The sequence below is a fragment of the Stegostoma tigrinum genome, chromosome 15 (genome assembly GCF_030684315.1).
Source record: "Stegostoma tigrinum isolate sSteTig4 chromosome 15, sSteTig4.hap1, whole genome shotgun sequence".
Taxonomy (NCBI): Eukaryota; Metazoa; Chordata; class Chondrichthyes; order Orectolobiformes; family Stegostomatidae; genus Stegostoma; species Stegostoma tigrinum.
This window is the reverse complement of record NC_081368.1, coordinates 24615218-24634858: the sequence shown is the minus strand read 5'-3', so window position 1 is coordinate 24634858 and position 19641 is coordinate 24615218. Positions and strand designations below refer to the sequence as shown.

The 19641-nt window shown below is 41.9% G+C and overlaps 1 protein-coding gene across 1 annotated transcript in view; it reads left to right on the top strand.

Moving 5' to 3' along the window:
• LOC125458821 (calpain-5-like) overlaps positions 1 to 18210 on the top strand; it is a 122761-nt gene extending 104551 nt beyond the window's left edge. The window contains exons 10-13 of the mRNA XM_048544526.2: positions 887 to 1083; positions 10051 to 10172; positions 15294 to 15430; positions 16986 to 18210. Of these exons, the coding sequence (XP_048400483.2) occupies positions 887 to 1083; positions 10051 to 10172; positions 15294 to 15430; positions 16986 to 17165 (636 nt within the window). The 3' untranslated portion in view covers positions 17166 to 18210. The remainder of the gene's footprint in view (positions 1 to 886; positions 1084 to 10050; positions 10173 to 15293; positions 15431 to 16985) is intronic.
• The last annotated feature ends 1431 nt before the right edge of the window (positions 18211 to 19641 follow it).

Genomic DNA, 19641 nt, shown 5'->3' with positions numbered 1-19641 from the left:
ACAGCACAGTACAGTACAGGCCCTTTGGCTCACGATGTTGTGCCGGACCTTTACCCTAATCCTAAGGTCTATCTAACCTCACCCCTACCTTTATACCATCATCCATATGCCTATCTAATAGTCGCTTAAATGCCCTTAATGAGGCTGACTCCACTATCCTCTCCAGCAATGCATTCCATGCCCCGACCACACTCTGAGTAAAGAACCTACCCCGACATCTCCTCTATATCTACCTCCACTCACTTTAAAACTATGCCCACCATCTCCCACCCACCCTGACCAACCCTATACACTTCATCAGCTAACTGGGCCACTTAAGTCCCTTTTATGCTGGCACCCTCCCCCCACCAACCCAACCTGGCATGCTCCGTGCCAACACCCTACCCACCACCCACCTGGTACTGTGCCATTCCGGAACCAGAACTCACACTAAACTAGTTACTTACCTTATTGCAGGAGCTGTCAAAGTGGCTGTCTCTAATGCTAGAATTATAAATTACTAGAATATAGCTATTGGCTGGTCTGAAAACTGGGACATGTTTACCTTCGCTCAGCTGTTGTGCATTACCAGGGACCTGTCAGAGGAAGTACAGCTTCCCTTTCTGCAGGAGCCTTGATCAGAACCTCCCTGTTGGAAATTCTGAGCTCTTATATTTTAATGCAAGAGTGGAATAGCATTCTGCATGGGATGGCCACTCCTTGGAAACTCCAGTCTAGGAGCTCAAGTACTCCTTCATGGTGAAGTCAAAGCAAACTGAGTGAGAACAAAAGAGAAATATAACGATAAACAACTGGAAATCTTTAACTCTGGGGAGCTGTAAGATTCTTAAAAGAAAGCAGTTTACTTATCCTTTCTTTAGCTGTCAAACTCTGTGCTCATTTTCAGGTGGAACTCAACCGAGAGTATAGATTGCACAGTCCACATCAGAAAGTATCTGGGTCAACCTACATCAATACGCGAAGTGTTTCTCTGCGAGCATGCCTGAGAAAAGGTCGTTATGTCATCACCCCGACCACCTTTGAACCATACATCGAGGGTGATTTCCTTCTGAGGATCTATACGGACGTAGCCTCTAGGTGCAGGTAATCACCAGGAACCTAGAGATAACACATACTTGCCATAATAACTTATGAGAATCCTTTGTTTCCAAATCGCACATCCAGAATTCTTCTTCTACTTTATTGTTTGAAATAAGGCAGACATTTAGCCCATACAAAACAAGCAGGAATGAGGAATATTAGAAATTTTACACACTGCACACCAATGGGCGCCACCAATCAAAATGGAACTCAAATTAAATCATACATGAATTCCTATCCAGCTCAGGAGGAATCCATTTTGCCCACCTGGCACTAGCTCGACACTCGGATCTCTTCCAATCTTCTTTTCTAAAACACCACATTTACTTTTTGCATCCTTCACCGACTCTGTTTGCCTGCTCTCAGCCTTGGACTCTTTAGCATAAGTCACTGGATTTTTTAACCCCATCTGTCCGACCAAGCTGAGCTTCCTTGAGGACAATCCATGTTCTGTTTATCATCCGTTGTCTTTGAGCACCCATGACACTGACATTGTCTTGAATAATCATGCACAAGTCATGTAAATTTCCAATTGCAACCATTAACAATTTCTTAATTTTCACATTGTATGTATTTGTGTTCTGGACTGAAATTCTTGTTAGAGACGATTTCTATTGCATGTCCCATAGCAGGAATTTAGGCAACTAATTATCTCTTCTCTGATTGGAATAGAACAAAGAACAAAAGAACAAAGAAAATTACAGCATAAGAAAAGGCCCTTCGGCCCTCCAAACCTGCACTGATCCAGATCCTCTCTCTAAACCTGTCGCCTATTTTCCAAGGATCTGTATCCCTCTGCTCCCTGCCCATTCATGTATCTGTCCAGATACATCTTAAATGATGCTATCGTGCCCACCTCTATCACTTCCACTGGCAACGTGTTCCAGGCACCCACCACCCTCTGCATAAAGAACTTTCCACGCATATCTCCCTTAAATGTTTTCCCTTTCACCTTAAAATCGTGACCCCTAGTGACTGAGTCCCCGACTCTGGGGAAAAGCTTCTTGCTATCCACCCTGTCTATACTTCCCATGATTTTGTAGACTTCACACAGGTCCCCCCTCAACCTCCTTCCTTCTAATGTAAATAACCCTAATCTATTCAACCTTTCTTTGTAGCTAGCGTCTTCCATACCAGGCAACATCTTCTGCACCCTCTGCAAAGCATCCACATCCTTTTGGTAATGTGGCGACCAGAACCACTCTGTGTATATAAGTTGCCTCTCATGTCCTTTTTGAAAACTTTCTCCTCTCACCTTAAAGATGTGCCCCCCAGTTTTGAACTCCCCCATCCTAGGGAATAAAAAAAACATTGCTATTCACCCTATCTATGCCCCTCATGATTTTATAAACCTCCATAAGGTTATCCCTCAACCTCCTACACTCCAGTGAAAAAAGTCCCAGTCTATTTTTATAACTCAAAACCTCCATTCCCAGCAACATCCTGGTAAATCTTTTCTGAACCCTCTCCATTTAATAACATCCTGCCTATAGCAGGGCGAGTAGAACTGCACACAGTTCTCCTGAAGAGGCCTCACCAAAGTCCTGTAGTCCATGTGATAAATTAACATTCTGTCTGATCCATTGGGTTTCCTGCCTAGGATTTTAGTTTAAAATTGTGCCACACTCCCAATGAGCTAGAGCTCTGGGTGAAGAAATTTCTCCTCATCTCAGTCCTGAAAAGTTTAACCCTTGCCTTTAAACTATGACCCCTTTTTCTGGATTCCCCCACCACTGGGAACATCCTCCACACATCTAACCTGTCTAGTCCTGTTAGAATCTTAGAGGTTTCAATGAGATCCCGTGGCCCGCCCCCCTCATTCTTCTCAACTCCAGTGAATACAATTATAACCAACTCAAATCCTACTCATACATCAGTCCTACCATTCCAGGCATCAAATTTAGTAAACCTTCACTGCATTCTATGACAAAAGACATCTTCCTCTGTTCAGGAGAGAAGAACTGCACTCAATGTTCCAACTCAGGCCTCACCAATGCCCTGTATAACTGCAACTAGATAGCCTTGTTCCATTGCTTGAGTCCTCTCACGATGAAGGCCAACATACACTTTGCCTTCTTTACTGCCTGCTGCACCTGCATGGCTGTTTTCAACTGGTCCACAAGGACACCCAGGTCTCGTTGGACAGTTCCCTCTCAATTTATAGTCATCCAAATCATAATCTGCCTTCTTATTTTGCTACCAAAGTGGATAACCTCACATTTATCCACATTACACTGCATATGCCATGCATTTACCCACTCAATCAGCCTGTTCAAATCACACAGCAACATCTCTGCATTCTGCTCACAGCTTTGTGTTATCTGCAAATTTTGAGATATTACATTTATCTCCCTCATCTAAATCTCGAATACATTGTCATTAGCTAGGGTATTCCCAACCCCAGTGACCCACAGTGACCTGCCTTTCAGAAAAAGACCCATTAATTCCTACTCTTTCTTTCCTGTCCACTAACCAGTTTTCTATCCATCTCAATAGACTACGCCCAACTCCCATGCACTTTAAGTTTACACATTAATTTCTTATCATTGAATCCCCAAGTGTCAAATTCACATTAACCCTTCGAAGAGCATCCCAATCTATCCCAGTAATCCTGCATTTCCAATGGCTAATCCTCCCAGCCTGCACATCCCTGGACACTAATGGCAATTCAGCTTGGCTAATCCACGTAACCTGCACATGTTCGGACGGTGGGAGGAAGCCAGAGCACCTGGTGGAAACCCACACACACCTGGGGGAAATATGCAAAGCTCCACACAGTCACCCAATGCTAGAATTCAAACCCATGTCCCTGGCATCGTGATGCTGCAGTGCTCAAGCTGTTGTGCCACCCCATGAGAAACTTTGTCAAAAGCCTTCTGAAAGTCCAAATAAACCACATCCGTTTGTTCCCCGATCAGCCGTCCTAGTTACATACTTGAAGAATTCCAGTAGATTTGTCACTCATAAATTTGCTTTTGTAAATCCATACTGACTGTGTCCGATTTCACCACTGTTTGAACATTGAACGTAGAACATAGAAAGTACAGCAAAGTACAGGCTCTTCAGCCCACAATGTTGTGCTGACCTATTATCCTACTAATATTAATCTACCCGGAATACCCTACATTTTACTATCCTCCATGTGCCTATCCAAGAGTTGCTTAAATGTCTCTAAAGTATCTGACTCCATTACCACTGCTGGTAGTGCATTCCACATGCCCACCACTCTCTGTGAGAGGAACCTACCTCTGACATTTCCATATTCCATCCTCCAATCACCTTAAAATTATGGCCCTCATAATACTCATTTCTGCTAAATGCTCTGCTTTAAAATTCTTGATAATGGATTCTGGTATCTTCCCCACTACCAATGTCAGATTCACTGCTCTATAATTCTCTGTCTTCTGTCTACACATTGTTACCTCCCTTTTAATTATTGAGTTACAGAAGCTACCCCACGCCCCCACCCCGCCTCCATTTGTAGGAACTTCCAAAAATCTTGGAAGAGGGCCTCTTTGTGTACCACCAATATCTTATTGTGTAACTTCATTGTAAGCTGAAAACCTAGCTTTAACATTTGGAAGCCATGCTCAATTAATGTAGGCTAATGAGCAGATTAATGTGTCATAATGTCTGAGTAAGTTTATGAAAAATATCTTTAACATTACATGAGACTGTCGAATGAAGGATCAAATTTCAGATTGGTATAGTTGTCCAACACATGTATAAAATGGGGAAATACTCTCAGTTGAGTCAATAGATGACATTGCATTTCCTGTTGCCTGATATTACTGTTTCAATTCTGAATTGATACTGCAGCACTCTGGCACCAGATTGTTAATTAGTTATTGAAGCAGAAAATAATACATCAATCTACTGAAGTCATTACTTCTAAAAGAGATATTAAATGAATTGCACTGTTTTATTTGTATTTTGGTTTCTTTCATAATTCCATTACTAAGTATGGAGAAATTCCCGACTTTGTCTTTACATCTACCTTTACCAACAACTGTTGTTTGCATTTATCTGCAACACTCTTGCCACGTACTGCAGGACTTGCTGCAGTAAAATTTTAGGCATTTGGGAAATAATTTTAAATTCTTGCCTACACGCTTAATTAAATCTCATCCCTGACACATAAAGTAGCTGAATATTCTCCACGATTTGTCGGATAGGCTAAACCAATAACTAGCCGGCTGGAGGCTGCAGTGCACACGCATTCCTGCTGGTGGCGGTGGTAATAATTGGGTACAAGGGCTCCACCAGCAGTCGCCGAGCAGTACTGCAGACAAGTCTGCTGGGAATTTAATACTGTAGTACGAAGTTAAAGCATTTCACAGCAATTAATTTCTATTAAAGTGACATACTTTTGACATCTGAATAATATGAAAAATGATAGTTGCATTTTAATGCAATGTTACAATTTATGAAACTTTAGAATCATAGAATAGTGAAATGCATAAGGCCATTTGATCCGTTGGGATTTTTATTCCAAAGTACACCTAACAGTACTTTACCCATATCCCAACGTTTCTTTGATTCCTTCCAATATTTATCTAGTTCACCTTTGGGAAATATTCTACTTTGACTTTTTAAAATGTTGGTGTCACTGGCATCGCTCAGATCTGCTGCCTCCTTGTTGCCCTTGAACTCAGTGACTTTCTTAGCTAATACGGGGGGAGCTAAGACTTAGCCACATTTGCTGTGGGTTTGGAGTCACTTGTGGGTTCAGACCAGATAAGAACAGCACATTTCCTTTTCTAAGGTTTTGGAGTAGATTTGTAGCTCGGGTTGTGGATTCTGTGGCTGGTGCCGAGCTGGTTCGTGGTTCTGCAGATGTTTCGTTACCCTGCTGGATAACATCAGTGCAGCCTCTGATGAAACGCTGTTGTGTTTTCCCGCCTGGTATTTAAAGTCTGGTGTCCGTTCAGCTGGATTACCTCACTTCTAGTTTTCCTTTGCAGCGGGGTGCATGTGGATTCGAGCTTGTGGATTGTTGATCAACCTGCGTGGATGCCTCAGGAACCAAGTATTACCATGCAGTGTGAAATACAAGCCCCATCATTTACAACCCACAAGCTGGATCCCATGTACACTCCATTGCAAAGGAAATCCAGAAGTGAGGTAGTCCAGCTCAACCGACACCAGAGTTTAAATAGCAGGTGGGACAACGCAATAGCGCTTCATTGGAGGCTGTGCTGATGATGTTACCCAGCAGGTAATGAAATGTCTGCTGAACAATGAACCAGCTTGGTGAGGCAATCAACCACATTTCCTTTTCTAATGGGCATTAATGAACCTTTTTTTTAACAACAAAGCTTCCAATTATAGTGTTTAATTGCAGATATTATTAAATTTGATGTTCATCATCTGTCATGGTGAGATTCAAACCCATGTCCCCAGAATATTAACCTGGATCCAGTGACATAACCTTAATATATGGTGATTACATTACCACCTCATCAATGTTACTCAGATGTCAACTGTGTTTGGTTCAATTTCTCTACATTTCTCTGTGTTCTGCTTTCCTGTTATGATTATTTTAAAACCTGATGAGAACACTTGTCTGCTTCTATTGCAATGGATCGGATGCAATAATAAAGCTAAGGCTCTAATCCTGTCAAAAAGCATCTGATCCTTAAGACAAGAATCAAAAACATTGCAAATTTTAGCCTCAGATTTCTTTTTCTTATGATTTGTTCTGTCTAATCTCCAATTAATTTTCTAAATCATAGTAAACACACTGCAAGGATTGTCAATAAAGCTTTACGAATACTGATAGGATGCAGGGAACTCCAGTTGTGTAAATATTGTTTCTCCAAAGTTTGTTTTGTTTCTATTTTTTGGTTTTGTTGGTTTTAAAAATGCACAATATAACTGCTCCTTTCTGTGTTGTTTATCTCAACAGCCACCAATCAATTACTGTCTGTGCCCTCTACCTACATCTCATTTCTGAAGAAGGGTCACTGAACCCAAAATATTAACTCTGATTTCTCTCCACAGAGGCTGCCAGACCTGCTGACTTTTTCCAGCAATTTCTGTTTTTATAATAAGAGTTTTCCTTGGGTGGAATATTCTGAGACAGTTCAATTGTAATGATCTGTACTGTAAATATAAATAGTCTAAGTTGCCTCAGCTAGCTAGTGTTCATCATAAGACAGTGATCGATTTGCATTAGTTGTAAACTAATTTCCCCTTGGCGAACCTTAGCTTAAACAGAACACTGGAATAAAAGTGACTTTAATAATATTATTGTCCCTGGAGATCAATCAAGTTATAATGAGGGGTTGTTTTCATTGACATTCTAACAAAGATATCTACTGACCTATTAATATCCTAGTGCTGTGTCATTCCATTGTTGCTACTCATGAATGTAAGATTGCAGAATGCTTGATCCTCAGAGTGGTGTTGTGTGATGCTGTCATGGTGCCAAATGACAGCTACAAAAAGTTCGGAAGGCTCATTGCCAAACTTTACAATTTTATTTATTTACTCTTGTGCAATCTTTCAATTGGGCTTTGGGAATAAATGCTAATAAACACATATCCTCATCCAGTCTTTGACATCTGAACTCTCAGAGTTGCTCCATTAATCTACAGTTGAGATTGTGGCCCTGATCTCTGTTCCTAGGTTGGGTGTGTGAGCTCTGTAAACCCAACTTTTAAAAAATGGTCACCTGTACAACTTATTTTCAGGCTGGATTTGAGGTTGGGCTGTGTGACCAGTGAAGCCACAAGGCAGATGCCATTTGCAGAGGCAGGACGGGTGGAAAGTCAGCATCAGGAAACCAGCGCTGTGTCCTTTGTTTAAAATAAAGATTAACACATAGTCTTCATCCCTATACAGTCCCAAGTTCCATAAATGCCAACCCATATCATCTGCCCACCTCTCCCAGGCTCGCCATAATCGTCGTGACAGCCTATATTCCTGAACATTCCTCTTGCCCTTTATTGCCCCATGTTAACTTAATACCATCTCAAGTCAATCCATTGTCTCCCACTCATCACCCTTTGCCCTTTCACCTACCGTGCCATCTCACTTAATATCCACTTTAGCAGATCTCAGGACCTATGCACAGATGGGTAAAAATAAAATTCTTTAAGATGAAGTATTTTTCAGACTTTGTCATATTGAGAAAAAAAAACCTTCCTTTAAAAAAAACACATTTACAATATTTAAATTCCATCACTTCAATAAAGCTTCTTAAAAAAGTCATATAAATGCAACACTGGAATTCTTAATCCCACATCAAAGAACCTAAGGCTGTCAATCAAACTGTAAAATGCAAAGCACCTCACTATTGGAACCTTGTGAAATCAGTAATGCTGCATTATACATGTATTGGAAATTATCAGGTCTATATCAACGGGCAGAGTGAAGTAGAAAGCTATCTTTTTTTAACATTTCAGACCGATCTTCAAAGATGTAAAGGCTGAAGGTTTTAAATGACAATTTGACAATGTTGCCAGATCGTCCTGACAGTCTTGGCAAGACCCTTAGACAGACCTAACCGTCGTTTGACAGCTCCAATGAGTTTATGTACTTTTTACTGCTCTCGTCTAATCTGCACATTTTGGATTTTAGACACTTACCTCACCAGGATCATACAGGAATTTATGATGTACATAATAAATCACTTACATACTAAATCACACATATTAATCCAGAACCAATTCCACTCCCATCTCCACAGAAATGGAACATGCCATCTTTGAGGCTGAGACTTGTAACTTCAAGCAACTTCTGCCATTTTCACTATATGGTGGCTCTCTAACCTACTGAAAATCTAGACCTGTCTTTAACTAGATAGCATAACAAACCAGCAGCTGCATTTTCCCATCTTGAAATGGAAAGGATATGAGCTAGCTGAAATGGATAGGTAGAAGTAGTTCCTGCTTTGTAAAAGCAAAAAAAAAGAGAGGACATAGATTTAAGATGGCCTGCAAAATAAGCAAAGGTGATGTGAGAAAAAAAAACTTTTTCAGGAAATGAGGATTTGGAATGCACTGCTTTGAAATGCAGTGGAGGCCGGTTCAGTTGAGAGGGTATTGGATGATTGTTTGGGTAGAGTTGATGTGAAAAAATATGTGGGAAAGGCAGGAGGTTGGCACTGGAAACTCGAACCTGTGCAGGCACAATGGAGGCCAAGTGGCCTCCTTCTTTACTGTAACAATTGTGATTCTGTGGCCAAAGAAATATAATGTTGCCAGGTTTGACTGTGGGAATCCCACCTCCATTCCTAATTATGCTCAGGATGGCAAGTGGATGACAAAGTGAATGCCGCTACCATGTTAATTGGGTGTGTCTGGATCAATAGAAAGCTCACAAACAGATTGCTTTCTGACCTCCTAAGATTTCCCAAGGACTAGACAGCTGTTGGCGGTTCCATGAAGCTGAGCAGCTCCAGCAGCAAAGAAATTTTAATAACCAACCCTTTCTTATCCTATCCAGGGTCCCAATTCTACAATCGCTTGTCGTTTTGATGACCAGAATCCTCTTGCTCTTTAAGACCATGCAATAGATGCTGATGTGAGACTGAACACAGCCTGCTTCCCTGCTGTCCCATCTCCTTTTCACCAATCAGGCTGTAGGATCATTAAAACCGTGACTGTATGAAAACCCTGTCCCCCAGCAGCAGGAATTGCTTGGTTTTTGACCCTCTCTACCAGTCAGCTGTGCTGTAACAAACAGTCTGAGTCATTTATTTGTTTTGGTTGTTCCATGTTAGAACCACTCATATGCTAAAATTTCAGTGAATTCGGCCAATCATGATGGGATTTAAATCTTCACTAATTGAATTAACAGAATAGATTACACTATGTAGTCAGTCTATCAACAGTTGCTGAAGAACTTGAAGATGACCATGCACAGATGACTCTGTCGAGAAAAGCAGCAATGTGCTCTACTGTGAACGCAATGTAGCCATGTTCTTGATAACACTTTCCATTCTGTCCTGACCTTTAACCCTAGGGAGCTGACCCTTGACAAGCCACAGGTGACATGTTGGAATATTATTATTCGTTACCCACGGATTGTTACCCAGGTCCAGCTTCACAGTGCAACAGACCTGCCAAAGCAGAATGCCTCTGGAGGTATGTCCAGTGAATTTCAAGCTTGTGTAGACATAACTTGACATGATCTTGAAGATCTTGGATCCATGGATTGACTCTGCATTTCTAGCAATACTTAACAACGTCACCCCAGCACTTGATGAACATAGATGGTGGGCAGCACAAAAACACTTATAAATTTGGTACAAGATAATAAAATGTGAGGCGGGATGAACACAGCAGGCCCAGCATCATCTCAGGAGCACAAAAGCTGACGTTTCGGGCATAGACCCTTCATCAGAGAGCCTCTCTGATGAAGGGTCTAGGCCCGAAACGTCAGCTTTTGTGCTCCTGAGATGCTGCTGGGCCTGCTGTGTTCACCCAGCCTCACATTTTATTATCTTGGATTCTCCAGCATCTGCAGTTCCCATTATCACTGATATAAATTTGGTACAAGTTGGCAATAAAATTATTAGCTGCATTCAAAAAAGGGTATAGGACAATTGCTGTAGGAAATGAAAACTATCGTTGTGGTGTTCTTCTGACGTTGGGATTAAACTGTTTTATTGAAGCAGGGTAGGGATTATTTCATCTGGTTTTAACCATGTCAAAATTGACCTTGAATGCCTGAAACAGGAGTTGGTATGTTATAGTTTATGAGCAGGCCTGTACATTTAAGACATGACACATAACTTGCATGCTTCCTGGTAAAAATGCACCTGCCCCACCTTCAGTCACTTTGTAAAATGGCATCAGGGTAGTCCATCATCTACGTGTATATAAGGTACAGTAACGTCAGTAAACAAGGCCCAGTCTACATGTGTAGGTCTGCATTATTATAGCCACGTACATAGTTAGTGTTTCTAATAAATGTCAGCACATCTCTCCATGTGAATCAGTGATAATGGGAACTGCAGATGCTGGAGAATCCAAGATAATAAAATGTGAGGCTGGATGAACACAGCAGGCCAAGCAGCATCTCAGAAGCACAAAAGCTGATGTTTCGGGCCTAGACCCTTCATCAGAGAGGGGGATGGGGTGAGGGTTCTGGAATAAGTAGGGAGAGAGGGGGAGGCGGACCGAAGATGGAGAGAAGATAGGTGGAGAGGAGAGTATAGGTGGGGAGGTAGGGAGGGGATAGGTCAGTCCAGGGAAGACGGACAGGTCAAGGAGGTGGGATGAGGTTAGTAGGTAGGAGATGGAGGTGCGGCTTGGGGTGGGAGGAAGGGATGGGTGAGAGGAAGAACAGGTTAGGGAGGCAGAGGCAGGTTGGACTGGTTTTGGGATGCAGTGGGTGGAAGGGAAGAGCTGGGCTGGTTGTGTGGTGCAGTGGCAGGAGGGGCCGAACTGGGCTGGTTTTGGGATGCGGTGGGGGAAGGGGAGATTTTGAAGCTGGTGAAGTCCACATTGATACCATTGGGCTGCAGGGTTCCCAAGCAGAATATGAGTTGCCTATCCTGCAACCTTCGGGTGGCATCATTGTGGCACTGCGGGAGGCCCATGATGAACATGTCATCTAAAGAATGGGAGGGGGAGTGGAAATGGTTTGCGACTGGGAGGTGCAGTTGTTTATTGCGAACCGAGCGGAGGTGTTCTGCAAAGCGGTCCCCAAGCCTCCGCTTGGTTTCCCCAACGTAGAGGAAGCCGCACCGGGTACATTGGATGCAGTATACCACATTGGGAGATGTGCAGGTGAACCTCTGCTTAATATGGAAAGTCATCTTGGGGCCTGGGATAGGGGTGAGGGAGGAGGTGTGGGGGCAAGTGTAGCATTTCCTGCTGTTGCAGGGGGAGGTGCCGGGTGTGGTGGAGTTGGAGGGCAGTGTGGAGCGAACAAGGGAGTCATGGAGAGAGTGGTCTCTCCGGAAAGCAGACAAGGGTGGGGATGGAAAAATGTCTTGGGTGGTGGGGTCGGATTGTAGATGGCGGACGTGTCAGAGGATGATGCGTTGTATCCGGAGGTTGGTGGGGTGGTGTGTGAGAACGAGGGGGATCGTCTTTGGGCGGTTGTGGCGGGGGCGGGGTGTGAGGGATGTGTTGCGGGAAATGCAGGAGATGCGGTCAAGGGCGTTCTCGACCACTGTGGGGGGAAAGTTGCGGTCCTTGAAGAACTTGGACATCTGGGATGTGCGGGAGTGGAATGCCTCATCCTGGGAGCAGATGCGGTGGAGGCGGAGGAATTGGGAATAGGGGATGGTATTTTTGCAGGAGGGTGGGTGGGAGGAGGTGTATTCTAGGTAGCTGTGGGAGTTGGTGGGCTTGAAATGGACATCAGTTACAAGCTGGTTGCCTGAGTTGGAGACTGAGAGGTCCAGGAAGGTGAGGGATGTGCTGGAGATGGCCCAGGTGAACTGAAGGTTGGGGTGGAAGGTGTTGGTGAAGTGGTGAACTGTTCAAGCTCCTTTGGGGAGCAAGAGGCGGCGCCGATACAGTCATCAATGTAACGGAGGAAGAGGTGGGGTTTGGGGCCTGTATAGGTGCAGAAGAGGGACTGTTCCACGTAACCTACAAAGAGGCAGGCATAGCTGGGGCCCATGCGGGTGCCCATGGCCACCCCCTTAGTCTGTAGGAAGTGGGAGGAATCGAAAGAGAAGTTGTTGAGGGTGAGGACGAGTTCGGCTAGGCGGATGAGAGTGTCGGTGGAGGGGGACTGGTCAGGCCTGCGGGACAGGAAGAAGCGGAGGGCCTTGAGGCCATCTGCATGTGGAACACGGGTATATAGGGACTGGACGTCTATGGTGAAAATGAGGTGTTGGGGGCCAGGGAATTGGAAGTCCTGGAGGAGGTGGAGGGCGTGGGTGGTGTCACGGACGTAGGTAGGGAGTTCCTGGACCAAAGGGAGTTCCTGGACCACACCTCCTCCCTCACCCCTACCCCAGGCTCCAAGATGACTTTCCATATTAAGCAGAAGTTCACCTGCACATCTGCCAATGTGGTATACTGCATCCACTGTACCCGGTGTGGCCTCCTCTACATTGGGGAAACCAAGCGGAGGCTTGGGGACTGCCTTGCAGAACACCTCCGCTCGGTTCGCAATAAACAACTGCACCTCCCAGTTGCAAACCATTTCCACTCCCCCTCCCATTCTTTAGATGACATGTTCATCATGGGCCTCCCGCAGTGCCACAATGATGCCACCCGAAGGTTGCAGGATAGGCAACTCATATTCTGCTTGGGAACCCTGCAGCCCAATGGTATCAATGTGGACTTCACCAGCTTCAAAATCTCCCCTTCCCCCACCGCATCCCAAAACCAGCCCAGTTCGGCCCCTCCTGCCACTGCACCACACAACCAGCCCAGCTCTTCCCCTCCACCCACTGCATCCCAAAACCAGTCCAACCTGTCTCTGCCTCCCTAACCTGTTCTTCCTCTCACCCCAAGCCGCACCTCCATCTCCTACCTACTAACCTCATCCCACCTCCTTGACCTGTCCGTCTTCCCTGGACTGACCTATCCCCTCCCTACCTCCCCACCTATACTCTCCTCTCCACCTATCTTCTTTTCTCTCCATCTTCGGTCCGCCTCCCCCTCTCTCCCTATTTATTCCAGAACCCTCACCCCATCCCCCTCTCTGAAGAAGGGTCTAGGCCCGAAACGTCAGCTTTTGTGCTCCTGAGATGCTGCTGGGCCTGCTGTGTTCATCCAGCCTCACACTTTATTATCTCAATGTGAATTCACTCTTTTTGGCAATGTTATGTGGACAAACATATAGAAAACCACAAAACACATCAGGAACAACCCCAGCACTAACATCATTTATCTTTAGGAGAATCAAAATCCCCCAAAACCTTTCTTTAAACAGGGCAGTATCATTGTTACACTTTTCATTCAGTGCTAGATATTTCCTCAGGTTTGATGTCCCCAGTGTCCCACTGAAGCAAATCCTGCACTGCTTAATATTTCATTCCACCAAGCCATGTCTGGACCCTGAAAGAATGAAGCTCTTTTTCTATGAACTAGATCCGACAGTCATATATATCCCACAACATTTGCATATTCAATCTTTGAAAAGAGATCTAATGGATGTTTTTTAATGAGACTATGCTGATTATAAATCTACTCTCTTGTCTAACAATTAGAACATAATCAAATAAATCTCACCCCTTTATTTCTACACCGCCCTCTGTAACAGTAAATAACAAATTTCACTGGAATAATTTATTCATGGGCTTACTGCATTTCCTTCCCTGGAAGACTTTGAAATTGGTCTGCCTGGCAGTTTAGGAGACTCTGCTCACTCCATTTGGGTTTAAAAACTTCCGGATTCACATTAGACCTTCTCCAATTCCCAGTATTCAGATATATACCCAGTAAACTGTCAATCCAACTAGCTGTGTCTCTTAACTGACAGCTCATCAAACTCAATCTTCTGGAAAAAGCATTCTAACATACAGCATCTTCTGGAATTTTGTTTGTAATTCTAATAGGTTATGGGCTTGTATTTGTTGCTAATACCTGATTGCTTTTGAGTAGAGTGGCTTGCCAGATCATTTCAAAGAGCGGTTAAAAGTCAACCAAATTGCTGTGGACCTGGAGTCTCATGTAGGTCAGACTAAATAAGGATAACAGATTTATTTCCCAAAAGGACATTAGTGAACCAGATGGGATTTTATGACAACTGATGATAGTTTTAAAGTCACCATTTTATTAAGACTAGTTGTTGATTCTTTTTATTCCCCCCACTTATTAAATTTAAATTCCACCTGCGCCTGTGGGCTATGTCAACTATTATATTTCCAGAACATTAGTCTAAACGTTTTGATTACTATCCAAGTGACACTACCACTACCCCACCATTTCCATTAAGTCTAACACGTTTTATTGTTCCTAGTAATCTAGTCAGATCGGTCATCTGAATCAGCTTGTCCCAGAAACTGGGTGCCTCAAATGTAATATCCTATTAGGAGGTTTTGACACCTAATAATTTTAACTTAAGCAAGCAGTCAGAAATCCCAAGGCATGACAATTATACATCTTGATTAAACCTGTTGAATCTTGGAATGCAAGTTGAAAACAATTAGTAATTTCGTTCTTTTGGTATTCACTCTTCTCTTTTCAGAATCATTCAACAATACGTCTTTATTTTACTGTGCACGTTTATTTAATATATTTCATGTAAGAGGGTGTAAAACATAATTAGATCAATTTCTTGGCATATTACAGGAGCAGATCCATATGCAGTTTTCAAATGCGAATATCACAAAATCTCTACAGCTATTTTTGAAGACACGTTGAATCCTCAATTTGACACCAAAGCTATTTTTTACAGGAGAAATCCCAAGCTTCCAATAATCATTCAGGTAAGCTGACAGTCACTGTTGAAGATCATAGTGAATAAATAATTCTGAGGTTGACTGAGTTCTAAGACTGTTTCTCAGGGTATGATTAGATAATCCAAAGATTTTAGGCTAAACCATTGCTTGGATCAATGAAATATATTTAATGTACTTTTATTGTAATAACAAATAGCAACTCTGACTAAACTCATTGCACTGTCACTCCCTACCTCAAAGTCATGCAGCAAAGATCAGATAGCTCAGCATAAACTAAGAATTAAATCTGGAATCAGTTTGATGTGCATAGCTCAGATACTCCTTGGGTAGATCCCCTGCCACATCAGGCAATCCTTATTCTGACAAGTTAGGGAATTGACAAAAGACATAGAATAATAGTCATGTGGTATTTCAATACCTTAATATTAGTTGAACAAAAGAAGATTGCTAAAGGGAAGACAAATAAAGTTCCTAAAAATGTGCACAAGATTCCAATTCAACCCATTATATGAAAAATCCAATGCAGGAAGATTCTCAATTGTATCCAGAAGTAGGGAATGGGCCAGAACAGCTCAGTAACAGAATAGCTACGTAACACTGACCATAGTAAAATTTCTCTAAGATAATAGAAAAGAACATAAATATGGTGAAAACTAAATTAGCATATCGGAGAAAAGTTTATTTTGACGGTCTCAGAATACAACTTGGAAAAATAAAATGAAAAAGTCTATCAACTGATGAGAAAAACATCCATAATAATGTTTAACAGGATGCAAGAAAAATATATTCTACTAACTAAACACTAGTGAACCTGATGGATGAACACAAGAGGCAAACTGACAAAAATACAAAGGAGAAGGGGTAGAATGGTAGATTTAGGTCAGAAAAGATAGACGTGGGCTAAAGCAGAGTATAAAAAAAGGTATGAATTGATTGGGCCGAATTAACTATTTCCAGGCCGTTTATCAGATGTAATCCTTTGCCACGTCTAAACAATTGAAAAGTACAATGAAATGTAAATAAAAATAGAAAATACTGCTGAAACTCAGGAGCTGTAGCAACATCTGTGGAGAGAGAAACAAAGTTAATATTACATGACTACTTTTTGGAACAGGTTGGAAATATAATCCTGAAAGCCATGCGGAAAACTGTTAAACCCTAATAGGTCAGTTTTTTGATACAGTGTTGTTAGGACTGATATGAGTTATATCATACAATTCATGAACAGGTTATCGGTTTCCTGAGATTTTAACAGTTATTGATGAAGCAAAAAAAACTTGTTAGATTTCCAAGTATATGTGATTTCTCTTCCTGCACCCCTTGTTAGGACCAACTGTAGACTTATTCCTGTTTATTCCATGTTCATCAAACTGTGCAGATGATAATATTCTCAGCAACCTCTCTATTCCATGCACAAATCAAACATGACAACTCCTTCAGTATCTTTTTCAAGAATCACTATGCAATAGCACAGTACTGATTCACTTTCCACATCCCTCATGGTGAAATAGAAGCAAAATATGGAATAAAAAATCTTAATTTGATCACTAAGTGAAAAAAAAAATCACTCTTCTATTAACAGATCTGGAACAGCAACAAAGTGTGTGATACATTAATTGGTGAGGTGACCCTTGAAGAATCCCAAGATAACCCTAGCAGACAGCAGATCCTTCAACTTCAGACAAAGGACAGACAGGAAAGTGAAATGCCAAGCTACATCACCATCACTGTCACCAGTAGCAACAACCTTGCAGCATTTTGAAAATGAAGAATGTCAAAATAACATCGCTGCAAAGGAGAGTTTCATCCACTTCCTTTTGTTTGTTTGTAACAGAGTTTGAAGATTGGGAGAGGCCTGCAACATGAATAAGTCTGTTGGTATACTTTTCCCATTCTCTCCCCTATGCCTATCTCAAAAATGAAAGAATTCCAAATTTAGTCCAGGTTTAAGAGATTATGTATCAATATTAATTATTTTGTGATGGCAGTGGCCAACACTTTACTCTTTAAAATTACAAACTTATTGTAATATAATTAGTTCAAACAGCTGAGAATTTGATAGAATGTGCCTATACAACTAGGAATGATTGTGAAAGACACATCCCTAATTTTCCACAAGAAATTAAATTTGATTTTTTTTGTAAATTACATCTTAACTCCCAAAAGAGATTAACAATCTTATTCCCAAACTGACTTATTGTGTTATCAATGTTTTAAACCTTCGAACATTTTGGATTTTGTTTCTAGTGACACCTCTCATCTAATTTGATGGAGAACCTTAGTGTTAGGAGTTGATTCACACTGCTCTATTTATAACCAAGTGCATTAGCATTTCATCCAAGCTGGATACTGTGTCTTTGATTTGGATGCTTTTCAAACACAGAATAAGCAAGCATTTAGTGGGAAAGTCACAATTCACAATAAAGAACAATGAACAGAATTTATGATTAGACGTATATTAATTAAAATCTTCATATAGTGCACTAAGGGTGGCAGGAAAGTACAGACCACAATCAGATCAGTCATAATCTTATCAAAAAGGTGGGGCAGATCTGAAGGCCAAATAATCTATTCCTGCTCCTAATTTGTATGCTTGGATAATAATACAAAATAAAGGAGCATAGAAAATATTTTGATGAAGAATAAAAGGTAAGATTTTCAAATTTGCTGATGACGCAATGGATAGGTTAAGTGAGTGCAGAAAGACATAATAAGTGGAGTGTAATGTAGGAAAATGTGAAATTGACCATGAGATAATGGGAACTGCAGATGCTGAAGAATCCGAGATAACAAAGTGTGGAGCTGGATGAACACAGCAGGCCAAGCGGCATCTTAGGAGCATAAAAGCTGACCTTCATCAGCAAAGGGTCTAGGCCCAAAACGTCAGCATTTGTGCTCCTGGGATGCTGCCTGGCTTGCTGTGTTCATCCAGCTCTACACTTTGTGCCATGATGGTCAATTTCAGATAACAAAGAATAAAAAGAAGATATTATTTAAACGTTGACAGATTGCAGAACATTGACGAGATAAATCTGGGTGTTCCCAGTGAATCCCAAAAGGTTGGTAAACAGGTAGCACAAGCAATTAGGAAAGCTAATAGAATTTATCACAAGGGCAACTGAATACAAAGTAGGGAGGTTATGCTTCAGTTATACAGAGAATTGCTGGAGTACTGTACACAGTATTGCTCACCTAATTTAAGGAAGCATGAGAATATGTTGGGATTAGTTCAGAGAAGATTACCAGGCTAATGCCTGGAAAGAGTGGGTTAACTTGTACGGTATGGTTAGATAGGACAGGCTTGTATGAATTGGAGTTTTGAAAAGTAAGACGTAATTTGACTCAAACATAAAAGATTCGGCGGAGGAGCCTTGACAGGGTACATGTGGAGAGGATGTTTCCTCTTATGGAAACATACAGAACTAGGGGTCAGCATTCTCATTAATTTTGTTTCCATCTAAATAGACTTCCATGGTCCATAAGTGGCAGTCACTTTCATCCCAGCATTGATCTCCATGGCACACCATTCATTATATCTTGCCAAGTTGAAAAAGGCCCCTTAATGCCAACTCTGTTTCTTGTTAGCCAGTAAGCCTGTGATCCCAACTATTGTGAGTTTTTATTTTCCCCCCAATAACTTTAAATCTGGCACTTTTTCAAATGCCTTCTGGGTATACAGCACATGCATCAGTTCCCCATATCGACGACAAAGTGTTATCTCATCAAAGCATTCCAACAGATTTGTCAAATATGCCTTGCCTTTCACAAAACCATCTTGACTCTGCCCAATTATACTGAAAACCAAATGTCTTCCTACAATGTCTTTAATCATAACTTCTAATATCTTCCATATGACAGATATTAATCTTATGGGCCTGTAATTTCCTGCTTTCCATCTCCCTTTTTTTTGAATAGAAGTATTATATTTGCTACCTTTCACTGGGACTGTCTCTGCATTAAGAAAGTTTTTGAAAAAAACCATGCATGAATTATGTCACTAGCCACATCTTTTAAGACGCATGGACAAGGTCCATTGGGATGGAAGCACTTGCCAGCCCACTGCTCCATCGATATGCTGAGTGCCACTTCTCTGGTAATTGTGAATTTTTCTGACTCCCTCCATCTCTTCCATTTATAGATTTATCACTGCTTCTGGGATATTACTTATATCTTCTAATATATTGCTTATTTGGTGAACATAGAAACAAAATAACTGTTTAATTCACCTGCCATCTCCT